Source organism: Pelecanus crispus, chromosome 3 (genome assembly GCF_030463565.1).
Source record: "Pelecanus crispus isolate bPelCri1 chromosome 3, bPelCri1.pri, whole genome shotgun sequence".
Taxonomy (NCBI): Eukaryota; Metazoa; Chordata; class Aves; order Pelecaniformes; family Pelecanidae; genus Pelecanus; species Pelecanus crispus.
The window spans coordinates 63,136,464-63,164,139 of NC_134645.1; the positions used below are offsets into that span (position 1 = coordinate 63,136,464).

At 41.0% G+C, this 27,676-nt stretch overlaps 1 protein-coding gene across 1 annotated transcript in view; it reads left to right on the plus strand.

The window, feature by feature from the left end:
- Positions 1-512: 512 nt before the first annotated feature.
- SNX9 (sorting nexin 9) overlaps positions 513-27,676 on the plus strand; it is a 59,491-nt gene continuing 32,327 nt past the window's right edge. The window contains exons 1-4 of the mRNA XM_075707341.1: positions 513-545; positions 19,490-19,576; positions 20,424-20,498; positions 21,688-21,814. Of these exons, the coding sequence (XP_075563456.1) occupies positions 534-545; positions 19,490-19,576; positions 20,424-20,498; positions 21,688-21,814 (301 nt within the window). The 5' untranslated portion in view covers positions 513-533. The remainder of the gene's footprint in view (positions 546-19,489; positions 19,577-20,423; positions 20,499-21,687; positions 21,815-27,676) is intronic.

Consider the following 27,676-nt stretch of genomic DNA (forward strand, 5'->3'; position numbering starts at 1 on the left):
CGCTGACTGCAAAGCGAAGGCGCTGAAGGCACCGGGGGTGGGGGGGGGGGCGGCCGGTCCCAACCCGGCGGCCCCGGAGGCACGTCCGCCCCCGCCCGCACCCCGGGGACCGACCGGGGCGGCTCCCCCGGGGCTCCCCGCCGCGCCGCGGGTCCCTCCCTCCGGCCCAGTCGGAAAAGCTGGGGACAAACAGCCCCGCCACCGCCACCGCCACCGCCCCCGGGTGCTGTGCCGTGCCGTGCCGTGCCCAGCCGAGCCGGGGGAAGGGGCGGCCGGAGCGGGGGCGTGCAGGGGGTGTGGGGAGGGGGCACGGCCCTGCGGCTACATCAGCCCCCGCCTGCCCAGCGCCGGGGCTTGCTGCTGAGCCGCCCAACGGCCCCCAGGCGGCAGCGGCGGCGACTGGGGGACGCTGAGGAGGAGCCGCCTGCGCGGCTGAGCGGCGGCGGCGGCGGGCGGGCCGGACGCACCGACCGAGCAGCCGCGGTCCGCGGCGGGGAGGGGAGAGCGGCAGCCCAGCCCGCAGCGGCAGCGCCATGGCCACCAAGGTGAGCAGCCCCCGGCGCGGCCCGGGGGGTCGTGAGGCGGCTCCGCGGCGCCCCCTGCACCGAGCCCCCCGGCCGCCCGGCAGGCCCCGCGGAGGGGCTCGGCGGCGGGCGAGGGGGAGGCCCCGCGGGGGACGGGCTGCGTTTCGGGGGTCGGGGGAGCGAGTCCCCTCCCCGGGGCCTGCCCCTCGCCGCCGGCCGCGGGAGGGAGGGAAGGAGGGAGGGGAGGAGGGGGCCGCCCGCTCCCGCCGCGCTCAGGCCTCGCCGCTGCCCGGCCCCTCCGAGCGGCGCGGCGGGCTCGGCGGGGCAGCGCCAACTCCGGGGCGGGGGGGGGGAAAGTTGTTTTCTGCTTTCTTTCCGCCCCCCCGGCTCGCCCGGAGCCGCTGTAGGGCCGAAAAGCAGCCGGAGGCCGAGGGCTGCTCCTCCTGCAGCCCGGGCGCCCCTGCCCCGCTTCCACCGTGCCCTGCGACCCAGCGCCGCTGGTGGGGAAAGGCCTCGGCCGCCGGCGGGCCCGGCCGCGAGGCGGGGTGGCCCGGCTGCCCCGCGGGGCTGGCCACGGGGCGTCCCGGCTGCCCCCCCCTCCCCCCCCGCAAAACGCACCCCCCGGCCGCCCCGTCGCGTCGGGGCGGCTGATGCAGAGCCCCTGGAGCGGCAGCCGGGGGAGAGGTGCGCTGCGTCTCTTGTGGGAGCCCGCAGTCTGTAGTGTGCGACCTGTTAATAGCAGGGTCTGATTTTACAAAAAAAACCCCAAAACACCCAAAAAAGGCAGGAAGTGAAATTACTTTATGCAGTTCTTCAACAGTGTCTGCTATTAATGCAACAGTCAAATTTAGCCCATCCTATCTGAAACCGGTCTCTTTCTAAATTGACAATGTTTATTTACTATATCGGTTGATGAAAGCATCTCTGCTTGTGTAGGTGTGAGTTAACATCCACCAGTAAACATCATCTGTAAGTTGCCTAAATATCGCAGCAGGCTTTTTTGGTATTTGAAGTAATGCTTTGAGTCACCTAATTCCATAAACTTGGCCGGCAGTTCTTATACAGTGCACTATTTGTGTTGTGCTTCTCGGTGCTGGAGAAATTCTGCATCTTGAATGCATCAAATTTAACGCATAAGTAGCTGTCTCTGTAACCATATGAGTTGATGGTTATTCAAGTTTTAGTAAACTTTTTCAGAAGCTCGGAGAAGTTGGTTTTAGGCTTCAAAATCACTCGGGCAGTTTAAGAAGTATTAATAGAGTGACATTTATCTCTGTTGAGGTTCTAGAATATTGTTGATGGACTCGGTTTTAATATTGGTGGTTCCCACTGATCTGTGGGAATGAATGATATATAATCAACCTAACTATTGTAGGTAGCAAGAAAAAGAAAATGACTTCTGTGTACGCATGTACTACATAATACACAGTATGCTAAGCAGATACTGTACTAAACCAGTTTACTGTTTCTCTCCTCACTTTGAGGTGCAGTACCCTCATGGGATCCTGTGTTCTGTGCCGAACACTTGAAGCCGTTTTATTCATACGTTAGGAAACTTTCACCTTGCTTTTCTTGAAATACTTTTTTGGCGTCATTACGGCCACAGACTGAAGGGTGTATAATTTCCAATTTCCTAACCAGGATGGGCTTGAAATCAGGTGGTGCAAGTTTTTTCATTCTATAGATTGCAAGTTGTGGTAATTTACTTTAACTTGAAGGTTAAAATTGGGAAGTGATAGTGAGTAAAGACTTGATATTTTATTGTTATTTGTTTGATATGCTGGTAACTGAGAGCAGCACTGAAGAGAAGCTTGCTTTATTTTCTGTGAGCTTCACCCAGGAGATAGGTCCCTCTCTAAGAATTGCCACGTTTTGGATGTTAAACTTGTGCAAATGTCAGCTATAGTAAAGGATACATTTTTTTAACAATGTAAGGGACTAGCTGGCTGAAGAAACAGTTTTTAGGAACTCTGCCAATTAACCAGCCATCATTTCACTTGGGAAGTTAATTTTGTTTTTTAAATTGTAAACAAACTTTTCACCTTCTGCTTGTGCTCCTTCCAAAATAGCCTATTCTTAAAAGACATATGCAATGAGTATTTGTGTTGTATGTGAAAACGTTAACAAAACGAAACTATAATTAGTCATCTGGAGTGTGAATTTCTCAAACTTTAATGGTATCAAATCCTATATAGCTGGTAGGGGCGACTGACAGTCAGGCCTGGCCTGCAGTGCACGGGCTATTAGCGCTTCCTGAATTAATTCCTGTTTAAACTAGAATATACTTTCCAAGGAGGGCTGGGGGAGAATTCGGTCTTGGTTTGAATGCTTTCACTGCCCTTTTTTTTCTTTTTTAAACCATCAACTCTCTTGCTGTTGATGCTTCTTTATTAATTTATTTAATCTAAATTTGACCTGTTTCTGTTTCCAGTTTTATCCTTTTGCCTACAAGATTTACAAATGCTTGTATCAAAGTGTTAGGTTTCCTGGGGGGTGTGGGGAGAATTGGGATTTCTTCCACAGCTAACTTGTAAACCCTGGCCAGTTTTCTTGCCTCCCACTTTGATAAACCACAGCAACTAAGTTCCTAGAGTTTTCCAGTATGAAGATGCGGTCTATAGTCATGTAATCTGCTGGCTCTTCCCTGTACCATTCAAACTCACCCGATTTCTTACTGAAATTATAAAAGCTTTTAGGGGAAAGGGCTACTATTTTTGTACAAAAAAGCCTCTAGCAATGCTTTCCTAGCGTCTTTGTTAATTGGCAGCTTGGTAGGGAGTCTTGTTGAAATGGGTCGGGGTGGCTGTAGGCCCTAGGTGCTCCGGAGGCTGTGGAGGCTGGGCCTGCTGCTGTGAGCTGAGCTAGCAGTCACCATTGCTCCTTCTTCTTGCTCCTCATCCTGTGCTGTTTGTATGTCCCAGGAGTTGACTCCAACACTTGTCAGGCCTGTCTTTGAGCTACTGTAACTTGCTGAAATAGCAAAAGATTAACTGAATGGAAACAGTGGGGCCATTTTCTCCAGTTCTAGGGAGGTGCAGTAGCTGAAAGTTTGCTCAGAGCTGATGTGAAAGGTTGGGTGGGGTGGCAGAGTGGGGAGGGGGAGACTTCCATGGTGAAGGGTAGAAATATAAATGGGAAATGGAGGACCTGAGACTTCCAGTGGCAGTTCTTTCGTTGGCTAGCTCCTTACTGTAGCTTGGCAGTGGATTTTGTGATTCCCTAAAGGCTTGCTCAAGGTCACATGCTCTAAAAAGCGAAGCAAGTGAAAAAAGCAAATCAAAACAAAAAAGGATTGTTTAGGAGATGCTGACTTCCAAAGTTTTGCAGTAACTTAACTGTACCTGACTTCAGAGGTAGGCAATTTCAAACGCACAGTTAAGAACGGATGCGTTAAGCTAGATACTTTATTTTGGATGCTTCCTTCAGAAACAGAGTTGAGCTTACTAATTCCTTGTTTTTAACTGTGCATTACAAAAGAAGGCAAAAAGTGCCTGAGCCTAAAAGAATAAAGCTTAAAAAAATTTTCAAAACTCAGTCACAAAGAAAATGCAATATTATAAATGTGTTTCTGTGATAGTTGCTTGCGAAAGCTGCAGAATCTCAAGGAGATTCTCATTCTTCTATTTGTTCCTTCTTCACTTCTTTGGCCTTTCCTCTTCTTTCCCCACTAGAGTTTGCTAAGTCCCAGTTTTACTCATGCTCTTTGTTTTGTTTTTGAGTTTCATTGAACAGGGAGAGCTAGAAATGTCAGGAAGTGATATGCTGGCTTTTAAATAACATGCTCCCTACCTCAGTCTATTTTTGGAGTTAGTTATTATTTTAAAATGTAGGCAAATCCTTTTCTTGGAAAGCTGATGTTTTGCCATTTGTGAAGTCCTAATTTCAGGAGGAGGTGATGATATTCAGAAAAGCTCATACGTTACATGCATGCTGGTGATCAAGACAGTTCTTCCGGAACCCGTGCTGCTAATGTGCATTGAGGGTTTTAATTTAAAAGTTGAAGTTGGAACTAGAAGCTGATAAACTGATTTATGGGAATAACACTGTTGAAGTTGGTGACATTACTTTCACAAGCTGGGTATTTCACAAGGCAGGTATTGATAAGCTTTATCAGGTTAAGCCCCTCGGTGTAAATAGGGACAATTTTTTCTTTGTAACCTTAGGGGCACCTGTATCCCACCATTATGTTCTTGATTGTTCGATGCTTTGTCTACTTTAAGAACTCATTTATCTGGTTCTGTTTGTAGGACTGGGCTCTTTTTTGTGCGAAGAAGTCCCTTGAGATGAAACCTTAGACTGAATAGTTTGTTCTTAAAAGAAGGTATAGCTTAGCAATACTTCTAAAACATGGAAGTGTTGTTCAAGGCTTTTTTGTCCATCTAATCATGTTGGATTATCTCTTGTGAATGTCACTAACCAGGTATAGTTGAATTCAGCACAGTTCTTGTAGTTGTGAGGGAAGATAATGATTTATATATGAAAATTTCAGGTAGGAAAAAATAACACATTAGACTTCAAATAAAGATTATTTTTCTTAAGTGTATATACTTCCTTTCATCTTTCTTTTTGATTCTCCATTGCTGTTACTAGTGTAAGGCTCCCCCAAAAAAGTCTCACATTTTCATTTGTACCATCATGAAGCTGTTTGTATGTTTGCATTATGAATTGGGCAGAAACAATTCTTTGTTCTGATTTGCAGCTGGGAAGTGAAGCACCCCTCTGTGCTAAACCCTCCAAAATACCCAAACTCTGCTTTCTGCAAGTCTGCCTTCTGTATTGTCATAACTTTGAAAGTGGACTTTTCTAGGAAATTGCATCTTAAGAGAATATTCAGTTAATAAATCTTAATACTTCTGTGAGTTGGGATGAACTTTTACTATGCAGAGCACTTCATAATCCGTTCAGCATGTTCCACTATTTAAATTCAGCAGAGCAAGGTGTAATACAAAGAATGAGATCATGGTTGACTTATATATGTAGGATGTGATAGAACAAAACTAATTAGGTGAAGTAATAATTTTGATTTTATGGTCTTAATCATATGAAAAGTTGTTTGGTTTTTTAAGCTATAATTAAGTAGATGTGAAAATATTTCCTGGGACTTTTCAGATTATTTTGGTTTGGTGGCTTGTTTTTTTAAGGGGCAACAAGATGACTAGAGGAAGGTGAAAATGTTTGGTAATGCAAATTTACCACAGATTCCTGGCATATTGATGGAGTGAGATGTTAGGATGAGCACAAGAACTGATACAGTCTTACTTTATTAAGATACAGGTTGTCTGTTCTTTTGTCTTTCTGTCTGACCTTATGATTTTTTTAAAAGTTCAGTGGTAAGTGAGTTACGTTACATTGCAGCAATTAGTAGTGCAAGGCTTCTCATTTGCCAGCCTGTTTCTGTGCTGGGAACCTGGAGAGCTGGTGAGATTCTGTATGATGCTATGCTTGGGTAATGATTCCTCTGACTCAGTTTTTCAAAGTTATTTTAAGCACCTGGGCATTGAGTCATCAGAGACTCATTACCAGAGGTCGTGATTTAAAAACATGATTGCAGCAGCTAAAGAGAAGGAAGTCTGGTGTCATATGTCGTAAGCCTCATCTGGTTTATAGGCGCAGCAGTTCAGATTTTCACTCTGGTAGAATTTCTCCATGTATCAGTATTATTTCAGCAAGAAGTCTTTACAGTTAATTGTGGCTTTGTAACAAAGTTTTTATTTTAGTCCATTTTTCAATGTTTTCTTATGTGAATTATCTTCCTCTTCTAGAACCTCTGATTTTTGGGTCTTCAGAAAGCTGCTTAAATATTGAATATCCACACATACTTCTGTTTATAAAAACCTCCTTATTTGATTAGGACACCTGGCAAATTTCAGAGATTACAGAAGTTACAAAGGGAAGATTACATGAGAACCTTTCCGTTTTAAATATACAGGTTCCCTCCTGTATTACATTTACAAGCAATTGCAACATTGATGGTGTTGGAAGCAGGCTTGCAGAACATTACAAAAGCAGGTAATAGAGACTGTAAAATAGTGGGAGTGATTTGTTTCAACCAGCACTGCAGTAGGGCAGATCACCATTTAGAGATCTGGAATTATTTAAAGTAAATAACTGTTGCAGTGTTCAGTATTTAAAGCTAAACCTCTTCTATTTCAAAGCATGTTTCACAATTACAAGCTAATTCAAATTCACTTTAAACTTCTTGGGGGGGTGGGCAAAAATCAGAGCTTGTTCTTTTACTTACTTTAGTTGTATTCCTGCTTTCTCAGCGATTTATGATTGGAAAGGAGCTTCCCAAGTAACACAAAGTTCAAAAAGCAATCTTGTAGTAGTCCAATAAGCAATATTTAAGTGCTATTGAAGAGAAAAAAAATATATGCATGTTGCTTACTGGAAAATTTAATTTAAGCTCTGAGCCTTATTGGATTTTTTTCCAAAGCAGTCTTTCACTTCCAGCTTCATATGGGTAAGAAACCTCTGTCAAAAAAAAAAAAAAAAAAGGCAATTAAGACCAGACTCATTTAACTTTGACACATAGTCCTCTGTGAGACCCCCAGTAAGAGGAGAAGGGCATGAGAGACAACTCTTCTTGTAGGGAGCTGCCTTTACGCAGGCTGATCCAGCTGTTGCGTAGCTGCAAGGGGACATTCAGGACATGGCGTGGTATGAAGGGCATGTGAGCTGTCCTGGGCACTGCTAATAAGAGTGTGTGTGCTTATAGTAAGCGTGCTGGGTAAAGTCAAACCAGCAACTCTGGGCGTGTGTTTTTTCTTGGTAAGAACTCTAATTTCCTCCTGTGTTTTAGAGCAGCTCTTCCCCCGGGCCTTGCCCCAAACCACTGTACAGGAGGGGTTTCCAATGTGCAAAATAAGTGGCTGGAAGGGCGAGGGGGTGGTAGGAAGGTATGCAGTGCAGCTTGAGGGAGGTCCCTTGGGAGTCCAAGCAAAGCGGTTGCTTCTGGGGATGGGCAGCCATGCCTGACCTGGGGTTTCTGCAAATGGGACTTACCCAGGTGAAATCATTCAGTCCCTCTCTTGTAAAAAGTAGGACCTGGGTATAACTGCTTGATGGGCATTTTCTTATGACTTATCGTTGTGTTACTGACTTCTGCTCTGAGTTGCCATCTGCTCCTCCTTGGCAAGGGAACTGTTGTGCTTTTATTTTGTGTATTCATATGGTATCTTTGTTTATACACAGTAGGTTTTGGACTTCCTTTGCTTTTCCCAGCCGTCTGAGACTGCAGTTCTCAATGTTCAGAGCAAAAATAAGTTGTCCTCTCGATTCTAGTTGAATTCAAGCAACGTGTTTGTTTTCCTGGCTGATACAACAAAATGGCTAACTTTCAAGAACAACTGTAAAAATTCTCTTAGGATAGCTTTAAACTGGTTCTCTGTTCTGTATGAGGATTTTTTTCTTTGTCATGATTATATGGGCATTTTCCAAAAGAAAGATGATTGATGTAAGGCTATTACATTTATTGTTCCTGCTAACTCTGATTTAAATCCTGGGATTCCCTGGAGAGCCTATACAATGCATCTTTCTGCAGCAGTAAGGCCATGACTGATGAGGTGCTTCATTTTGGCCTACAACTTCATCAGATTTGAGAATTAAGCTTAAATGTTTTGTTTCTTCCACTGCATTAATTCTTTTTGGGGGGTTAAGATTTAATTCAGTAATTGAATATTGTAATAACATATGATAATATAATGTAATTAGTGCTTACCTAGTTATAGCACAGTTCTTTCAGCAGTACTGTAATTTCCTCCCTTAATAGCCCTATATTTGTCTTCTGAAAATGGTTGCTTATGGAATACAAAATTAAGCATCTTCCTTGCTGCAAATAACTAGACCATATTCTTGGAAGTTTGCATATGCTTGTTGAATTGTAATTTTTATATCAACAGCTCTGTCACATTCTGTCAAACTGCCAAATTTTCTAGTAGTTTGTAAGGAAGCAGCAGTTCAAACTGTCTTTTCTGACTTCTTTGATGCTTTCTGTCACTGTAAAGGTTGCTGGTACAATAAAAGTTTGTGTGGTGTCCAATTTAAATCAATTCCTAGATAATGGAAGATGGAGATTTGTAAAGTAGAAACTTTAAATATTGTAAGTTCTGTCATGCATTCTTTTTTTTTTTTTTTTCCTTGAAGTGGGATAGGGCAATAGTGCTAGTGTGCATATTGCATTAAATTGCAGGTGACTAATGTCCAGTTCAAGTGGTGGGTCTTCTCTGGCCAGGTCTAATGACTGAGCCTTGCTTATTTGAGCTGCTGTTTAACATGCCCAGTTTGTAACTTTACAGGGTCCTGTACTTTTCTACACTGTCAACAGAAAAGCTTAAAGTATCTGTAAGCTTGCGTGCATTAGAACCCATAAAACCTGAACTTTACCCATTTCTAGAGCAAAGAAGCTTCATCTGATAAAATGGTAAGGCATTTATGTTGGCATAATAGTTTCCTCACTTGTCTTCATAAAATAAAAGTAAACGTAGAAAGGGTTCAATTATTGGGCTTTCATAAAGTAGTGTTTCTAAAAAGGACTAAGACATCCCAAAACATTAGTATCTTGATTAATACTGGTTACTCAAGTAACAGGGAATTTAGCAGAATTCCACATTGAGGATGTATTCTGCTGCATTTTAGATTCCTTCCCTGCTGTCTTCAGTTAGCATGCTATTGAGCACGTGTTTTCCTATTAATATTATCAGTGCTTGGACTTCAAAGTAGTATAGCTATTCCATTCTGTATTTTACAGGTCAAGTTTTATTAGAAGTAGCATCATTTTAACATGCAGGTAGTTTGCTTTGCTAGTTCTTCATTTGCTTCTAGACTGGCCTGTGCAGCTGGTACGTTGAAATGCAGAACCTGTAATAGTGTAGTGAGTCTGAAAAGGCTTGAAGTTCATTAGATAACCTTAGTGAAACATTGTGCCTCTCCAATTATTGGGATAATTACTGTTTTTTTTTTCTAATCTCCGCTCTCATGAAGGCAGCACTATTGTGTGACTAGAAGCTGTCTTAATGAGTAGGTCACAATGTGGCAATTTTTCTGGTGAATGCTGCAGGCTTTTTCTGAAACCTTCATGTCTTACCGGCTTTGTTCTTTGGGGACAGGACTGCGAGGGTACAATTCTGATCACCCTAAAGTTTCAGGCAAACATCAGGGGACTTGGTGCGGCAGACTTCTGAAACACACCGTTAAATATTGATTCAGCAAACAGTTGCAAGTGTTGCAGTTTGATTTCAGGGGCAGTAATGATTAATCAAGGCAGAGATTTTAATCATGCTTGAGATAAATGCATCCTGCTTAACATCCATAAATACAAACCCATGCTGTGCTTGCTGCAGTTGTATGTCCTGCTGTAACTGGAATTAATCTTCTCAAATTTGAAATTGTTTAGTCCCTAGTCTATTTGGGGACCTGGAATAGGTTGGTATCACAGGAAGGAAAATGTGGGGAACTCTGGGCACCTGGAGCTGTGCAGTAAATTGATTCTGAAAAAGGTCTTCTGATATCATTGGAGCTCCTCACTCACGGTTAAAAGTTTTGCAGTACATTGTTAATAACCGATAACTGGTTTATAAGTGATGTTTTAAACAAGAAAAGAACTTCACGTGCTTAACGCAACTGAAAGCTCACGTGATTCACAGGAGTATCTGAGTCAGTATTTGGAAACCTCTCTAAATCACATGGGTGTCTTGCATGTATTTCTGCAACTGAATTTCCATTTCTTCTGTATTGCTTGGGTGCATGGGGATGTTGTTGTTTGGTCTGACAGTGCCCCATAAATAAGTCTGTATGAACACCACAAAAAGTAACCAAGCACCTCTTTTAATAGTGCGTGATGGTTCTTTCGAAAGTATCAGAATTTGAATGCTGCTTTTTAAAACTACTGAGCTGCTTATATATAATCCACAGACTTTAAAATTCTGTAGTTAATATCTGAATATGGTGACCTCTCTTAGTCCAGAAGTGGCATTCTTGATTGAATTTAGTTTCACTTTTTGTATGAGTTTCTTTTAATTTTGATGTTGCTGAAAGAAAAAAAAAAGTGTTTGAAAAGAAATTTAATACTAAAGGGAGGTGTTTATCAAAACAAGTGAATTATAATTTTTACTTATTGTTTAATAAAATCATAGTATAGAACCAATTTGAAGGGATGGTTCAGTTTCTTCAGGCTAGCAGGTTTTTTTCTAGGCAGATGTTGTTGAGCACGTACACAAGAACAGGGATGCCTAGCATTACACAAGCAATATGCATTTTCTCCCTTTGCTCTATATTAGTTAAATAGATAAGCATTGGGATCTCTTCCTCTGGAATAAATCTTTATCACTTTAACTGGCAGTTTCTAGAATAATGTATAATCTCTTGAATTGTTAAAGTAAGACATCTGTAGAAGTCTGTCTGAGAAGACAGTGTCCCTAGTGTCCTCTTGTGCTTCCATCTTTTTTTTTGTTTTGTTTGCTTTTTGTCTCTTAGGAATGCCTGTGAGAGGAACATATATAGAGATTTGTTTACTGCAGGCAGGACAGAAGGTAGCTGCCTTTCCAGGCTGAGGCATAGGCCCTTGAAGAGCCATTTTGTATTTCTGCATAGACTATCCAAATGAACACTTTGCATAGCAGTCTGATACAGTTGTGATGGACTAAAATGAAGAGGCAAATTTTTCTTTTGTCAAATCATAGCCCCAGATGTTGCAGCTGCTGCAGTGAAAATCTCTTTCAGTCTTGGAGTACTTACTGGCTTTTGGGTGAGCTGGGGTTTCAGGATAAAGAGTGGGGGAAAGGTTAAATCTAGCTAAATGGTAGCCACTCTTAGAAGAAAGGTAGTGTACTCTGAGATGGGAAAGAGAGGAGGGGCTCCTGCCTATGTTTCTGAAGCATTTTTCTTCCTGGTTTTCCAAGCTCTTTAGACACTAGTTGTTTTAATTCTTCAGCTTCTCACAGTACCCTTAGTAATATCAACGGTGCGAGTTAGTGTGTGTTTTGACTTGCTGAGAGGCTTCCCCCCAGCCCCCAAAGACAGCATTGACTAAAACATGGCAACTGAAGTAGTCTGTGTTTGAATGGTGAAATGAAACAATAGTTAAACTGGCGTTTAGAGCCTTGCCTACCCTACCGTGTTTCTGTAGCTTCACTGATGCGGTTGAGGACAGCTAGGGGTTTAATGCTGACTCTTCAGCTGATAACAAGTCAGATGTCTTGCAGTTGTTTTAAGTAATAAACTACCTGAAAGGCAACATTAGACAGTAATCATAGGGCAAATTGCTGTGAAAGGTCAAACAGTCCAGAACAGAAAATACAAAAATCCTCTCAAGTCAATTGGCTCTGTTTGCATAGTATTGCCACGTTTTAGATTAAATGCTTAATTTTGAACTGTTCTTTTGGATGCAATCAAAAGATACTGCCAACTTCTGAACTGGTTTATTTGCAGCTAGGTTTTTGTGTTTATTATTTTCTTTCTGCTTCCTCAATTTCTCTAATCCTGGGATCTCAACCTGTATCCCAGGAATGTTGTTGCTATTTTGTTCTCTTAGAACTGCCCTTTAGAATGAATATTGTGTTTCTAAAAACAATATTGGTGGGAAAAGCAATTCTGAAAAAAAAAAAAAACCTGACCAAAAAACTCCCCCCAAAATGCAACCAAACAAAAAAACCTGAAAACCTACATCCAAAAAACTTGTAGTAGAGAATGAATAAAACAAAGTCAGGGAAGACTAAATGATTCTATGATTCTAAGACAGAAATGCATTTTACTGTCCTGTGCTTCCAGGTGTGATCAACATATTGCTTATCAGTGTTTCACAAGCAGCTGGTTTCAAAGGTTTATGCTTACTAGACCTACTAAAGAATATTTGTACTAACTGATGCAGTTTTTGTAGCAAACATTTCTGAAGCTTATTCATAACAGAAATGTTACTGGAGTTATTTGAGGTGACCAGAAGCCCTTTGTTGTTCATTCCAGCTAAAAGCTTAAGCCGCTGTCCTAGAAGAAAAGCTCAAGTCTGCTCACTGTCAAGGCTATTTAAAATTTAAGGTCTTGACTTGTGAAGAAGAGTCCTAGCTCAAAACCAAAACAAAAACAACCACAAACAAACAAACCAACCCAGCCAAACAAAAAAAAACCCACCCCCAAAAAAGCTGATGCTAATGATTAACTTTTTTTTAAAGACATTTTACCAGGCTTCCCAAATTATGGTTTCTGCTTCTTTAGTGGGATGCAGGTTTCTTTGGAAAGATTTATCTGCCCCATTTACTTTCCAAAACAGAAATATGGAATTTGATCCTCTTTCTTTGAATCTGGGAACTGCTGCCACCAGCAGTAGGACAGGAAACTGGAGGCAAAGCATGAACCTGGAAGGTGTTGCCATCCTTGCTGCTGTGATACAGCAGTTGTCTTTGAGATGGTGGCACCAAGCAAATTAAACCTGTGAGTCCTTGTCCCTTGAAAAGAAAGGCTGAAATGCTGAACTGCTGAAGCTCTAACTACTAAAAGGTAGGCATGCATTTATGGGAATTTCATGCTATGAACCTTTTAAGGATATTTCCTTTGTACAATCTGCCACTGTCAGCTGTCCAAGAGAAGCAGTTGTGGTACAGTTTCCTAAACTTTTAACACATGGCTGAAACAGATGAATCTATGGCATAACACAAGAGCTCTTTCTAATGCAATGAAGTTCTGTCCGTAGGGAAAGCGTTTTCAAAGGTGTGTCCAATGTTTGAGTCGCTTCTTCAGTTTTAGTGCTATAAAGCATACTTTCATTGTAACACCATGGTTCTGCATTAGGAAGTCCAGCATTACAAAACCATTTTGCTTCAGAAGTGTGAACTTAAACAAAAAACCAGTAATCACTCTATGTGGGTCATTAATTGTTCTTATCAACAGAGTTTAGATAGGGAAGCTGTTATAAAAGCTGCTGTGAGCACAACTGATGTGCATGAGCTGTTAGTGCGTATGCTCGTGGCTAGTGAGGAATGCACGGTGGTTTTCATCATCCTGCTTCTCCATGAAAGAGCTAGCCTGCTGCAGGTGAACTGTAATGCAGGTGAGTGTGTGCCTGTGCGCATCAGGATTGTCAGACTTGGGGAGTAAGTTGCTTTTCCATCTGAGCCTAGCATCTCACAAGTAAAACATCTTAGAAAAGGTAGAAGGATTCTTCTTATGAGAAATAGGTGCTTCTGTTGCTCTATCACCTCTTTCAAGATTCTGGGGGAAATACAGAAGAGCTGGTCCATCAGGATGTCTGTGGAGATCTTGGATACTCCTCTAGTAACTTACTGTAGTGATAATGTAATCCTTCATTGAAATTTTATTTAATGACTTTTGCTAGCCAACTTCCTGCTTAATTTATGTGAAGAGTCTTGACACACTGACAGTTAGAGTTTCATAGTCTTATGTCTGCTTGCAGAAATAAGTTGATAAATGCCCTTGGTTATTTTTTTTTCTCTTGTTTTTTAATATTTTGGGAAGAGGTGGGAGGTACTCAACTCAGGCAGGTAAGTAATGGAGAAAGGCTAAGTCTGCTCCAGGTCTGCAGGGGAATAATGATTTTGCTATCTAGGTACTGCTTTTCAATGCAAAGAATCTTTTGTATTCTAATATGCTTAGGTACCGTTACTGTTATCATACTAAAAAGATAGTAATAGTGATTGATGGCAATGCTTAGGATTTCTAGAAGTTAGAGAGGCTTCACTCTGTAATAAGTCAGTAAATCTGTAAATTGGGAAACCGCAGTCCAGATGTGTTAACTCTACAGCAAGTAGAACCAGCTCCTAAGGATGCTGATGTAGCACTGAGAATTACTGCTTTCCTATTTTCTTCTCCTTATTACAATGCGAGTGTCTATATCCATACTGCTGAAAAGCTCCTTTTCGTTCAATAAGGAGGAATTCTTACTGGTTTCCCCCTATCCTCAGCTTGTAGAGAAAACTGCCAGCTCCCTCTCATTCCAGAGAAACTGCAATATACACCAGAGCTGCAGAGGTGCTAGGGACTGGAGAGCCCTTTCCTCCTTGGCATGTGTTGTGCCAGGATTCTGCTTAATCCATGCTGGCCTCTTCTCACATGAGGGAACAGGAGATGAACCGAAGGTCAGGATGTGTTACAAACTCCCAGCGGAGGTGCGGGAAGCTCCACTGCCACCTGAGCAAAGGGAGGCAGTAGGTGTACAGTACAGTGACTAGGTCTGCTTTCTGGTCCATAAAATCTGCTTAAACTTTTCGGGTTAGCAGTCCTTTTTCTCGAAGGATCTGACAAAACAACTTCAGAATCCAGGACCAGTTGTATCTTGTGGGAGGGAAATAAGTGCAGCCAGTAAAAGAAACTAATTTCCTTATAGCTTAATAGATTGATTAGTAATTCTTACTTGTTTTGTGGATTTGAAGTATTCTGTAAATGAAGCAATGGCCTTTATTCCACTAACCAAATGTTTGAATCTCTGAAGTTCCTGTAGCTCTTGGATTTGTTTGATCCTTTTACATATGATCAGAAGTCAATATGAAGCACAACAGTTACTGTAACAAGTCTTGGTTTGTGTTTTTTTTTTAAAACCTGTGTTTTGAAGGAGTTGCCTTTGTGGTGTTCGTTCTGTGATCTTTGGAATTTGTCAGAGATTCCAATTTTACAAATATTCAAAATGTCCATAAGCTTAGACCTAATATTCAATGCATGTATTGCAGTGCCCAGGAGCTAAAATCTTTTCTGGTTAAGTGCTTTCGTCTCTCCATGCCCACATGCTATTTTGCGTAAGTGGCAAAGATGTAAGTCTAAGCCATAACTGCTGCTTGGATGTAATATTTGTGGCCAGTAAGTAGGAAAAAGTTTATTGCAAAACCAAACCATTTCCCTTTTTATAGTGTTTTGGAACTGATTGTCAAAAATTTAAATAGGGTTGAGGCTGATGCCTCTGCCCAAGGAAAGGCTAGAGGGAGGGTTTTTCATTGTTAACAATAGTTATTAAATTGAGGGAAAACATTTAGTCACTTAGTTTCACTTACTTTGGAATTAGTTGAGTTTATATTCTTTTTTCCCATTAAATCTCAATAGTCAGAGGGTAGTGTTAAAACTTACTTGCCAGGAGTTCTTAGGGACTTAATTCCCAAACTAGCCAAATGAGTCCAGCAATGCAAGTGAAACGGAGAGTACCAGCAAAAAAATCTGGGGAATGTATTTGAGACGTCAATATATGGATCAGGTTACAGATGTACTTCAAATGCTTAATGCTCTGTAAGAATCCATTTCTGTGGTATTGCGAATCTTTTTTTTTCTTTTCAATGTCTCAAACTGTGGTAAGTCAAAAATTATTGCATTTGTTTTTATTTTTTTTCTTTCTACTTTTTTTTAACAACTTCTGGAACAGGAATCCGGAGCAGGTGAATGGATAGACTTTGGCATGATGACTTTATTAAATTCTATGTATCTCTCTTGGTCTTTCCTTCCCTACAAGATTAATACTTCCAGATTTTTCTGAGTTACTTTATTTCCCTGCTACATCTGGAGAACCGAGTGTTTGCATCTGATCTCTTATTAGACACAAATATATCTTACCTTTCTAGTCTGGTCGTTACTGTGGGATCTTTTGCCAGTTTTCCTGAAGGCTAGTAAAATCTGCCTCTGTCCTGCTGAATTCTTCTCATTCCTGTGAATAAAAGCAAGAACTTTTATACTGTGGTGTACTACTTGAAGAAGGCTAAGGAGGCTCTCTGGTTAAGAAAGCTCCTTTCCCCATGGTTCAGATGCCTAGCATCTGAGCTTTGTTAAATCGACTTGCAGGAACTAGATAAGTGTTGGTAACCTGCTGTAAAAAGGACACGTTCAACACCTTCATCTACCACTGCTGAGGGGAGAGGCCTGGAGGGTGGTGCTTTTTACACCCCTACTTAAAATGGTTGTGTATTTCAAAAGGTGTGTTTCTTCTCTTCAACTTACTTTTTAAGGAAAGTAAGGCAGCTTATTCTTATATTTGCATGGAAGCCTGATTTTCTGCTGGAAGGAAAGCAGTCAGTGTTATTACTGAAAACAGGGGTTTTTTTATTCATCTTTGTTTTGCACGGCATAATCAGAAAGTGCTGAAAGCCTCCATTCTCAAGGAAAAGCTTTCACGCAAGGAAGCATTCAGTGTGCTTTGGGGCACATGTTTTTTTCCAATGTTGTGCTTCTCTACTGGAGAAGACCAAGTGTCTGATTTGTTGTGCACATGGTTCAGGATTAGCTTTGTCAGCTGAACTACAACATATGTGTTTTTTCTCTGTGCTGTTTTTATTTACACTGAAGTAAAGTATCTCTTGACCAGCCAGAAGTATTTCCACATGATACTTATGAAATGAAGATGTGGGGGAGGGAAGTTTGTGTTTTTTCTGGTTTTATGTCAGAAGAAGGAATGTCTAGGTGGGGATCATAACAACAATTTGAGACAGGCAAGGCTTGATGGTGAACGTTTGCTTTCTGGTGTGGGGTTTTTTTTGTTTTCTATCACATAACTTGCTTTTGACAGAAATCATGATTTTAATGTCATCTTTATGGCAGAAACAATTAGCTGCTTTTTTTTCCTTCCCTCAACCTCCAAGTACAAGAAGGATCTTATTGCTGTACACAGTGTCTGACATTATTAGTAACACTGTTATAAAATTGTTTTTCTTGGATTTAGTTTTTTAATCTGCAGGAACAAAGCCCACTTCTGTATGAGCTGAGGTAACTAAAGCATATGTCTTGGTGGTGAAGATGAGACCCTGGTCTTTCCTCTTTCAAGATGTGCTAGGGAAGTTGGTGTGTTTCTGGAAATAAACTTTCTCCTGCTCTTAATCCTATATGAGCTGGAGAAAGAAAGGCTACGATGTAATCTATATTGAGTATTGATTTTTTTTTTAAATTTTATTTTAAAGAAACCTTTTTTAGCCGGTGTATCATGATAGGGAGGTGTTTCTCTTCCTAGTTGTCCCTTCTGTGGCTTTCAGGCCTGTAAATCAATGACTACATTACCACTTTTAGAGGCTATCCTCGTTTCAGCTGGGATAGAGTTAATTTTCTTCCTAGTAGCAGGCATAGTGCTGTGTTTTGGATTTAGGATGAGAATAATGCTGGTAACGCACTGACGTTTTAGTTGTTGCTAAGTAGTGTTCATACTAGTCAAGGACTTTTCAGCTTCCCATGCTCTGCCAGGTGCACAAGAAACTGGGAGGGGGCACAGCCAGAATAGTTGATCCAAACTGACCAAAGGGTTATTCCAGACCATATGACATCATGCTCAGTATATAAACTGGGGGGGGGTTGGCCGGGGGCAGTGATTGCTGCTCAGGGACTGTCTGGGTATCAGTCAGTAAGTGGTGAGCAATTGCATTGTACATCACTTGTTTTGTATATTCTTTTATCATCATCATTATTATTATTATTATTACTTTCTCTTCCTCTGCTGTCCTATCAAATGGCCTTTATCTCAACCCACAGGTTCTACTTTTTTTTTTTTTTCCCATTCTCTCCCCCATCCCACTGGCTGGGGGGGTAGGGTGAGCAAGCGGCTGCATGGTGCTTAGCTGCTGACTGGGGTTAAACAACAACAGAGGCCTTCATGTTACAACCACAAGTCTTAATAACTTTGCTCTTAGAAATTACTTTTTCCTAAACTTTAAGCTACTAAAGATTCCCCCCCTCCCCTGGAATTGAGTTTATAGCTTGTTGTTTTAGTTGTACAAGAAAAAACTTTTTGTTACAATTGTTAGGACTGTCTGTTAAAATCTGTACTTTTTCTGTTTGGCTTTCCTGAGTTGTAGACTAGCTTTCCCTTTTGCTGCTCTTTGATACTTCAGCATTGGCATCAATCTGGTAATTGGTAAAATATTGGTAAAATGAAGTATTAATTACTTCTGGGGCACCTGGTAACAAAGACTTGAGGTGTAAATAATAAGGCTTTTATCTTTTGTAAGATCTACTAGTGTGATGAGTTTTATTTCAGAGGAAAAAAAGCTTAGATAAAGGGTTTATTGCTCTCTTGTTCAGTCAGGTTTAAAGTTTATCTAATATGCCACTTTAACTGGAAAGCTAAAACATTGATTCTAGATCTTCTTTTAAGAGTCAAGGGGAAAATAGATGTGGTTTCTCTCTGCATCCATTTCAACAGTTTGAGAAAATAAATATAGTCACTTTGTAATTCCTGAGAGCTTTCTCTACTTTTAGATTGGAAAGGAATTTAATAGAAGACAATGAAAAGATATTTGGGAATATAATCTTAGACCATGTCACAATTCTTTGTACAGAGAAGCAGAACTGTTCCTTAAATGTTAGACAACTTTGTCAGTGTTTCAAACATAATATTTCTTTATGTATTGTAGTAGCAGAGCCAGTACACAGCAAAGCCTTTGTGTGTCTAAACACTTAAAAATTAGGTTGGTTTTGTTTTTCCTTCTGCCCTTGTGCCAATATGTAACAGGCTTGCTCTTACTGTTTGTGCATTTGCATAGTTCCTCCTGTATACAGAGTCTCAAAACATAACTTTACATATTACTTTTTATGTAAAGCAGTGGTTATTTACATCTGCAGTAACTTGTTCTTCTGAATTACTTGCTCTATGAAACAGTTCCCTTTACCCGAATTGGAGCTGGAATATGTCTTGTAGAAAAAATTAATTGGATTGTTTGCTAAAGTTAGAAGCCTTTCCTTCTTCCCCTGGAAAGAGTTATACAGATAGTTCTGCACATGGCAGAGAACAGCCAGGCTTAAACTGTGACTCCTCCAGGAAAATAATGATCATCTCTAACAAGCTCTGCAAGAGACTTTCATCATGTAAAGTTTGCATTAGTGTTCAGTTTGGAGGTCAAATTTAGAAAATGTTGGCTTCCTACATGCTGAGTTGTTCTTTGTACACCCAGCCTTTCGCCACCTAGTATTTCTGCTACGTAAGAATGAGTTGTGCTGATACTTCCTTCATGAAATCTTCTAAATAAGTTGGAAGGCTCACTGGTATATTCTTTCACCTACAGGCCCGTGTTATGTATGATTTTGCTGCTGAGCCTGGAAACAACGAGCTGACCGTCAGTGAAGGGGAGATTATCATAATTACCAACCCGGTAAGAAAACGGAGATAGAATCAAGGCTTCAGTGCACTGTCCTGACCTACTTCTAGCACATGGAAGAAAAAAGGTGCTAGCTGGCCTCTGAAAGCCCTGGCTACCCTCCCCTGAAGAATCCTAGAATCGTTTAGGTTGGAAAGACCTTTAAAATCATCCAGTCCAACCATTAACCTAACACTGCCAAGTCCACCACTAAACCATTTAAGGGTCGAGTAGTAATTTCATGTTTCCTGGCTTGGTGGCTGGATTATTTTTTAATGAAAGTAAAAACTAGGAATCATTAAGGCTGGAAAGGACCTCTAAGATCATCAGTCCAATCATCAACCCAACACCACCATGCCCACTAAACCATGTCCCAGAGTGCCATGTCTACCTGTTTTTTTGAACGCTTCCAGGGATGGTGACTCCACCACCTCTCTGGGCAGCCTGTTCCAATGCTTGACCACTCTTTCCGTGAAGAAATTTTTCCTAATATCCAATCTAAACCTCCGCTGATGCAGCTTGAGACCATTTCCTCTCATCCTATTGCTAACTACTTGGGAGAAGAGACCAACATCCCCCTCACTACAACCTCTTTTCAGGTAGTTGTAGAGTGTGATTTTTCTCCTCATGCTTATTAAATCTAAAGTCCACAATAGCTGTGTGAAACAAGCATGGTCTGTCTTCTGTTTAAATTAATGTCTGCTGCTTCAGCAGATTTAAGCAAGTTTGTTTATGGGCATAGTCATAACTGTGTATTTCAAACATTGCATTTGACAGCAAGACAGTGCTTCCTCCTGAGCTGTTTAAAGCATGCTGTAAGATCCATCTAGCAAAACTATTTCTATATTATTACTTCTTTTAGGATGTTGGTGGAGGCTGGTTAGAAGGAAAAAACAGCCAAGGCGAGAGAGGACTTGTTCCAACAGATTACGTTGAGGTAAGTGACTACTACACTGCTCTGCACTGCAAAAGCAGAACTACTGAAAAGGCCATCCTCTGGTTTGCTGATCAGCCTGTAATGCTCAGACTTAAAACTTCCAGTGTTAAAGCTTGGAATATATAATCTTATTGTAGCAACTGTAGCTGGCTTTGGAGACCAGTGCAAACATGCCATCCAAAGCTGCTGCGCTTCTTAGTGGTTTCCCAAGAAATGCAACAGGAGGTTGTCTATAGTAAATACTGGTGACCTGCAGAACATGAGCTGTTTTGAGTCTGCTTCTGGTTTTGGGGTCTTGTGATCCAATAATTGTTTTGTTTTCCTGTCTGAAGATATGGAAGTGAAATGAGTAGTGCAAGTTTACACTGGGGTTGCTGTGGCTGATTTGCCACACGGTCATAAATCTCTGGTGTGGAATCCCATTTCTGGGGCTCAGGATATGGGATCCCAAATCCAGGGACTATTCAGCTCATCTTCATCCTGAGGGCCTTTGCTGTCTCTTCAGCATGCATTGATCTACTCTTTGTTTAAAGACTGGTGGTATGGGGGTGGGGATGGCATAGGGGTCTTGGTGCAAAGACCAGAATCCAGTTAACTCTTGGAGGGCCCAGTGTCTGAATGTCTGCAGGTTGCCAGTTAGGTGAAGACTCTGGCTGTAATTCCTGCAGCCTCCTCTTAAGGCATGTGTCTCCCTTCCTTCACCAGTGCTGTGTTTATTAAAAATAAAAAAGGGGGGGGAAGGAAGAGGGGGTGGTGATGAGGAAAGGATGCTTGTTCACATAACCTTGATTTTTGTCTTCAGTTGGCTAGCTCATGGTCTAGTAGCTTTTGGCTCTCCAAACTTGCTGTCCCAAACTGATCCTCCGAGTATTGAGTTCCCAGTCTCCAAGCAGTAATGTTAACAACTTTGTTAATTTCCCAATGAATTTGTAGTCAGGAGTCCACTGCCACAACAGTCTTACATGTTACACTGTGATAATGCAAAACAGTTCCATCTGTTGTGGAAGTAAATCCTCCAGATTCTCACATCAACTTCTTGTAAAAGGTACTATTCAATTTGAATTCAAAAAGGGTATTTGCGACCATCTGAGCATCTAGTGACATGAATGTTAGGATGATTATATATGATAAAGAGCATAATTTGATTAATGGAAGCATGAAAAATCTTTTGCAACTTTTTCCATTTCAGATTATAACTGAAGGTGCAAAAGATGGAATTAGCTGCGGTAACTCATTAGCTGACCAAGCCTTTTTTGATTCTCTTTCTTCAAATACAGCTCAGACCAACTCTGCTGCAAAAAGCAGTAATCAGGTATGTCTCCAGGTTTTCCAGGCACAGTGGGCATGGCAGGTTCTGTTGACGTTAACTGCTTGCATTCTTCAGTTGTGCTGTAGCATAGTTGTGAATCCTCATAAAAGTACGAATTAAAGTAACTGTGTTTTCATTAGGGAACACTTTTGTTGAATATTAATGATATGGGTGCCTGTTCAGCTACTGTCCCTGCTGGAAAAATTAGTATTATAACCCTTTCAAAAACAGAGCCTTTTTATTCTTTCCAGCCTGCAATCATATAAATCTGTGACTACCTCAGTCTCTGTTTGTACCTCAGTTCTATGTGAATGCACTCTTAGCAAATTTACTTTATTTTCAAGTTACTTATGTTAGTATGCTAACCTTTTTAAGGAACTGTAAATTTCTTTTTTTTTTTTTTTTAAATGTCTATTATGATTGGGTGGTCCGTGCATCATCAGCTGGAGTGAATGGATATTTATCTTTTCCAGAATATGAGTAAGAGTTATTTCTTTGATTAAAAACAATGAAGCAAGTTCATGCATTGTCCCTAGTCAGTTGGAGAAGAGGCTGACTTTGGTTTGGAAGAATGTGGGTTTTTTGGTGGGTTTGGGTTTTTGTTCGTTCCCGCCTCTGCTTTATTCCTTGCTTTTTGCCCAGCATGTCAGGTCATTAAGCAGCAAGTATTTAGTCTCAGGTTAGATATCTGAAGACATATGGTATCTTTAAACACAAGCTGTTTATTATGGTATACAGACTGCTGGATGTCACACATGTAGGAACAGTTAAACATTTCAAAGTCCATGGGTCAACAGAAGAACAACATCTGCTTTTCCCAACAGCAGAATATCAACATCTCACATGTTGGAAAGTAAATGCTTTACTCATCGTAGCAGTTAGGGACACATACCTGGTTTGTGGATCAGTTAAATATCAGTTACTAGTTTTCTTAATTGTAACATGCAACACAGGACTTCAACATGAAGCGAGATCTCTTGAAAACTGTGCATGGGGCATTTTTGTATGACAGTGAATGTAACAGTTCATTGACTGTATAGTGTTCAATTTGTGCTTCCTTGTATTCAGCCAGACAATGCTAGGATTGTGATTCTGTGATCACACATATAGAGAGAACTCCAGACCACACTGTGACTGTTTCAGTGTTTATCACTTTTTTTTTCTGATGCCCGGTTAATATTTAGGTTAAATACAGAACTCTTGAAATGCCTTACTAATTTCTCATGTCAGACTGAGCTAAAAGCATTGATAATAGGTTTGTTTTCCCTCAGTAAGACTTACAGTAATTTTTAAGTTAGAGTGGGAACCTCATTTCTTCTGCTCTGTCTGTTACCCTTACCCTGTTTTTTTCCTCCTACAGAATTTCTAGCCAAACTTTATCTCTGGGTAAGCTTGAAATATTTGGTGCAGCTACTTCTGTCAAATTCAAATACTGTTTCTCTTCTGAAGGAAGAGAATTTGATCTAGGAAGAATTGCTTAGTAACAAAATGAATATATAATATTTTGAATGGTGGTAGAGGCATCTATCAGAGGTTGATCTGTGTTTAACACAAGGTACTTGTGCCTGGAGAAGGGAAGTAAAACCCCTTGCCCATATAGGAGGAAAGGTTAAAATAAAGATATCTATTATATCCTAAATAATAGTGAATTACTATGGCAATGTAGTTTTGGAAGTTGCATTTCTAGAGGAGTGTCCTGGTTTCAGCTGGAATAGAGTTAATTTTCTTCCTAGTAGCAGGCACAGTGCTGGGTTTTGGATTTAGTAGGAGAATAATGTTGATAACACACTGATGTTTTAGTTGTTGCTAAGTAGTGCTTATGCTAGTCAAGGACTTTTCAGCTTCCCATGCTCTGCCAGGTGCACAAGAAGCTGGGAGGAGGCACAGCCAGAATAGTTGACCCAAACTGACCAAAGGGCTATTCCATACCATACGACGTCATGCTCAGTGTATAAACTGGGGGGGGTTGGCCGGGGAGCAGCGATCGCTGCTCAGGAACTGTCTGGGTATAGGTCAGTGGGTGGTGAGCAATTGCATTGTGCATCACTTGCTTTGTATATTGTTGTTATTATTATCATTATTATATTATTATTATTATCATTTTACCTTATTTCAATTATTAAACTGTTCTTATCTCAACCCAGGAGTGGGTTTTTTCACTCTTACTCCTCTGATTCTCTCCCCCATCCCATCAGGGTAGGGGGAGTGAGTGAGCAGCTGCATGGTGCTTAGTTGCTGGCTGGGGCTAAACCACGACAAGGAGGGAAAATCTTGAAAATATGGTCACTTCACAATACAGTATGCACAGGATCAGCGGTATACTGGCCCTGTAATCCATACAAATTGCAGTTTCTTCTTAACAAATTTTGGAAAGGAGTAACTTCAGGTGAACAGCTTATCTCATCTGTTTCAGTGCCTTATTCGTGTGTGTCCTGTTCCTCTCCATTATCCTTCAAATTCTGTGCAAGACAATTGGGAGAACCAGGGTACCACAGTGTATTACAGTAAAATTATATTGCTAACATTAATGGGGGGGGGGGGGGGGCGTGGAGAGAGGAGGAGGAAGAGGAGTGTGTACCTGGAAGCAGCCAAGGCCATGCAAGATGTGGGGGAAGCACATTCCCTCAGGCTAGTGTGTTTGGGTCTTTTGTTTTCCTGTTTTTTCATACCAGGAATCATACTGTTGCATGGTCAGGATTTTATGTCATAAGTTATTTCCATTTCCTCAATTTTTTTTCTTTAAGTGAGTTCAGTAACTGCAGCTTAGTTTTATGTATTTTCTAGAAAAATGGCAGATCTTGATTTGAAAACTGGCTTCTTCAGCTTCTGACATACATCTAGTAGTTTGTTCCAGTGGCTTATTGCTAATAGGAATTTAATTTGTATACTAAGCAGTCTGGCTTTCCCTTTTGGCTGTTAGGCATTTCTCCCAGATCAGAGAGCTCTCTAGTGCATGGTATTTTCTCCTTGCAAAAATTCTATGGCTAATTGTCCTCTTGATTTAAGAAATTCTGTTTGTTCTATCTGTCTGGTGTAAGACTCTTTTCCTGCCCTCAAAAAAACCCCAACCCTTTCTTCTGCAGTCTCTGTGATCTTGTGACTTGTCTGTGAAATGTGTGCATTGCTCCTGTGTACATCATGTGATGTCAAACAGGTTTGACATTGCTGTTCTGGTGTCGAAAAGCCTGATATAGTGAAGGATTGCATTGATTCCTGTAATACTGCATCAGGAGGTTATACTGAGTTGCTCATCCCCTGCATACTGGCTTCTCTTTTAGAGCCACTGCTTATAAGGATATGATCTTCTGTTTTGTGGGTATGACCCTTCTTCCTAGATGTATTACTCTGCCTTTGATTATGATAACATTTACATTGTTTAACATGAGTTCGCTCAGGCACTTTGGATTGATTTGTGTTCGGATGCACTGTTGCAAGCAATTGACTTACTCTTTTCAAGTGTCTTAATGAGTGACTAGGTCAATATACAAAGCACTTCATCTTAAATGAAACTTGTGTGTTCAGGCTATGGAGAACAAAGGAAAATGACAAATTAGGTGTCAATGTAAAGAGAATCGATGCTGGAGGTGACACAGTAGTGGGAACTAAAATGTTCATAGATGTAGCATGGTGGACTGAATAAGAAATAGCAGCATTCCTAAATGCTGACATTTTATGCTATCAATTATATTTCATAGTAACATGGAGGGGCACAAGTTTATTACAAGAAGACTTTATAAAAGCCCTTCTAAATAAACAGGATGTTTAGGGATTTTTTCTTACTACTACTGTATTGAAGAAGTTACTTTGTGCAAACATTAAGTCACTTTAATGTACGTGCAATTACACAACACCCCCACCCCCCCAATTTCAATAAGTCAAAAGATGTTTTAATTCTTAGAATTCCTTCCATTCTTCTAAAAGTAAGTAAAAAACCAGGTTGTTGCATAGTCTTTCAGTGCCAAACCTTATTAAAAATAGTAGATCTGTCTGAGTTGAAATGTGTGTGTATGTGGGGGGTTGTTTTCTTTTTTGAAAGACCAGTTAAACCACAGTGGTGTGGCTTAACCCCAGCCAGCAGCTCAGCCCCACCCAGCCCCTTGCTCACTTCTCCCCAGTGGGATGGAGGAGACCCTTATCAGAAGGGTAAAAGTGTGGGAACTTGTGGGTTGGGATAAAGACAGCTGAATAGGTAAAGCAAAAGCTCTGCATGCAAGCAAGGCAAAATAAGGAATTCATTCACTACTTCCCATCAACAGGCTGGTGTTTAGCTGTTCCCAGGAAAGCATCCATCACACGTAACAGTTACTTGGGAAGACAAACACCATGACTTCAAACATCCCCCGCTTCCTTCTTCCCTGTAGTGCTTGTTGCTGAGCACAATGTCATATGGTACGGGATATCCCTTTGGTCAGTTGGGGTCAGCTGTCCCAGCTGTGTCCCCTCCCAGCTTCTTGTGCACCCCCAGCCTACTCGCTGGTGGGGTGGGGTGAGAAGCAGAAAAGGCCTTGGCTCTGTGTAAGCACTGCTCAGCAATAACTGAAACATCCCTCTATTATCAGCACTGTTTTGGTCACAAATCCAAAACATAGCACCATACCAGTTACTTTGAAGGAAGTTAACTGAACCCCTGCCAAAACCAGTACAACCAGTTATATTTGAATGCAAACTTTGTCTATAACTTTTTTCTGTCTTAGTTTTATTTTTAAAGTTCTGAACTGGTTAGCCTATCAGTTCAGAAATATATCTCCAATGGCAATGTCCTTCTGACAGGGCTTAAAAGAATTCCAACAAATTTATTTTTTTAGCTTTATACACTGTATTGTTGCTGACATATCTTCATATGCCCTGATAGATCTAGGGGGATGACTGCTTTTCTTAAGTAGCAATGCTGCATGCAATACAGAACCTAAATCATTACAGTTTTCCCAGATCAGTTTCTATGCATGCATATATCTCTGAATAAAACTTACTTCCTCCCTCTGTCTACACCCATCCCTTTTTGCTTTCCAGGCAAACAAGAAGCTTTTGGTTTCCTACTCTGGGATCCATAACTTTTTGGTGTTAAGAAAACATCATCAGCTCAAACACTGCCCTACTCCCTGTCTGCCCTTTTCTAAGAAGTTTTTTGTTGTTGCTCAGTAAACAACCTCCTGAAAAGTAATTAACAAGCAATAACTAAAAGCAGCTGCTCTTACTTCCTTGTCTTCACTAAGATACAATGACCACAGTAACACTTTGGCGTTGTACCTTACCTGGGTTTGCCACAGGTGTAAAGTGACAGTAGAGAAAGGGCACAGAGGTACTTCCTAAGGAGAATTCCGCACAACCCTTGGCAGTTCACTCTCCCTCAACTCATTCCTTGCATCAGTAGTGTCCCAGCAATAGCTGCATTGATAAAGCTTGCAGCTGCTCCTTGAAGGAGCTACCAGTAGAAAATATGGCGAGATGAAAGCATCAGAGGAAGGAATGAGGCTAATTATACACGAACAAGGGGAAAAAATTACTCAAGGTGATTATTTTTACACTTAGAAGAAAAGCAGATAGGAGAACTTAATGTTACATCTGCCCATAACATTTGTGGTTTAATGTCTGAAAAGCCTGAAAAATTGTTCAACAAAATACAGTTTAAGTAACCCTTAGTTGCCAAAGATGGAGGCTGTTGCATGGCTTTTGTATGGGTCTCGTGCTGTTTTGACCTTGTAGCCCTTGGACAAAGGAAGCAAAGGGAATGAGAAATCTTTCTTCTCTGTCAATCCACTGTTCCTCTGAGCGGCAATGCGGGTTGCTAATTTTAGACTGTCATGTGGAACAAATAGTAATTATATCAGCACTCTATGGTTTTTTTCTATGTGTTAGAATTGCATATATG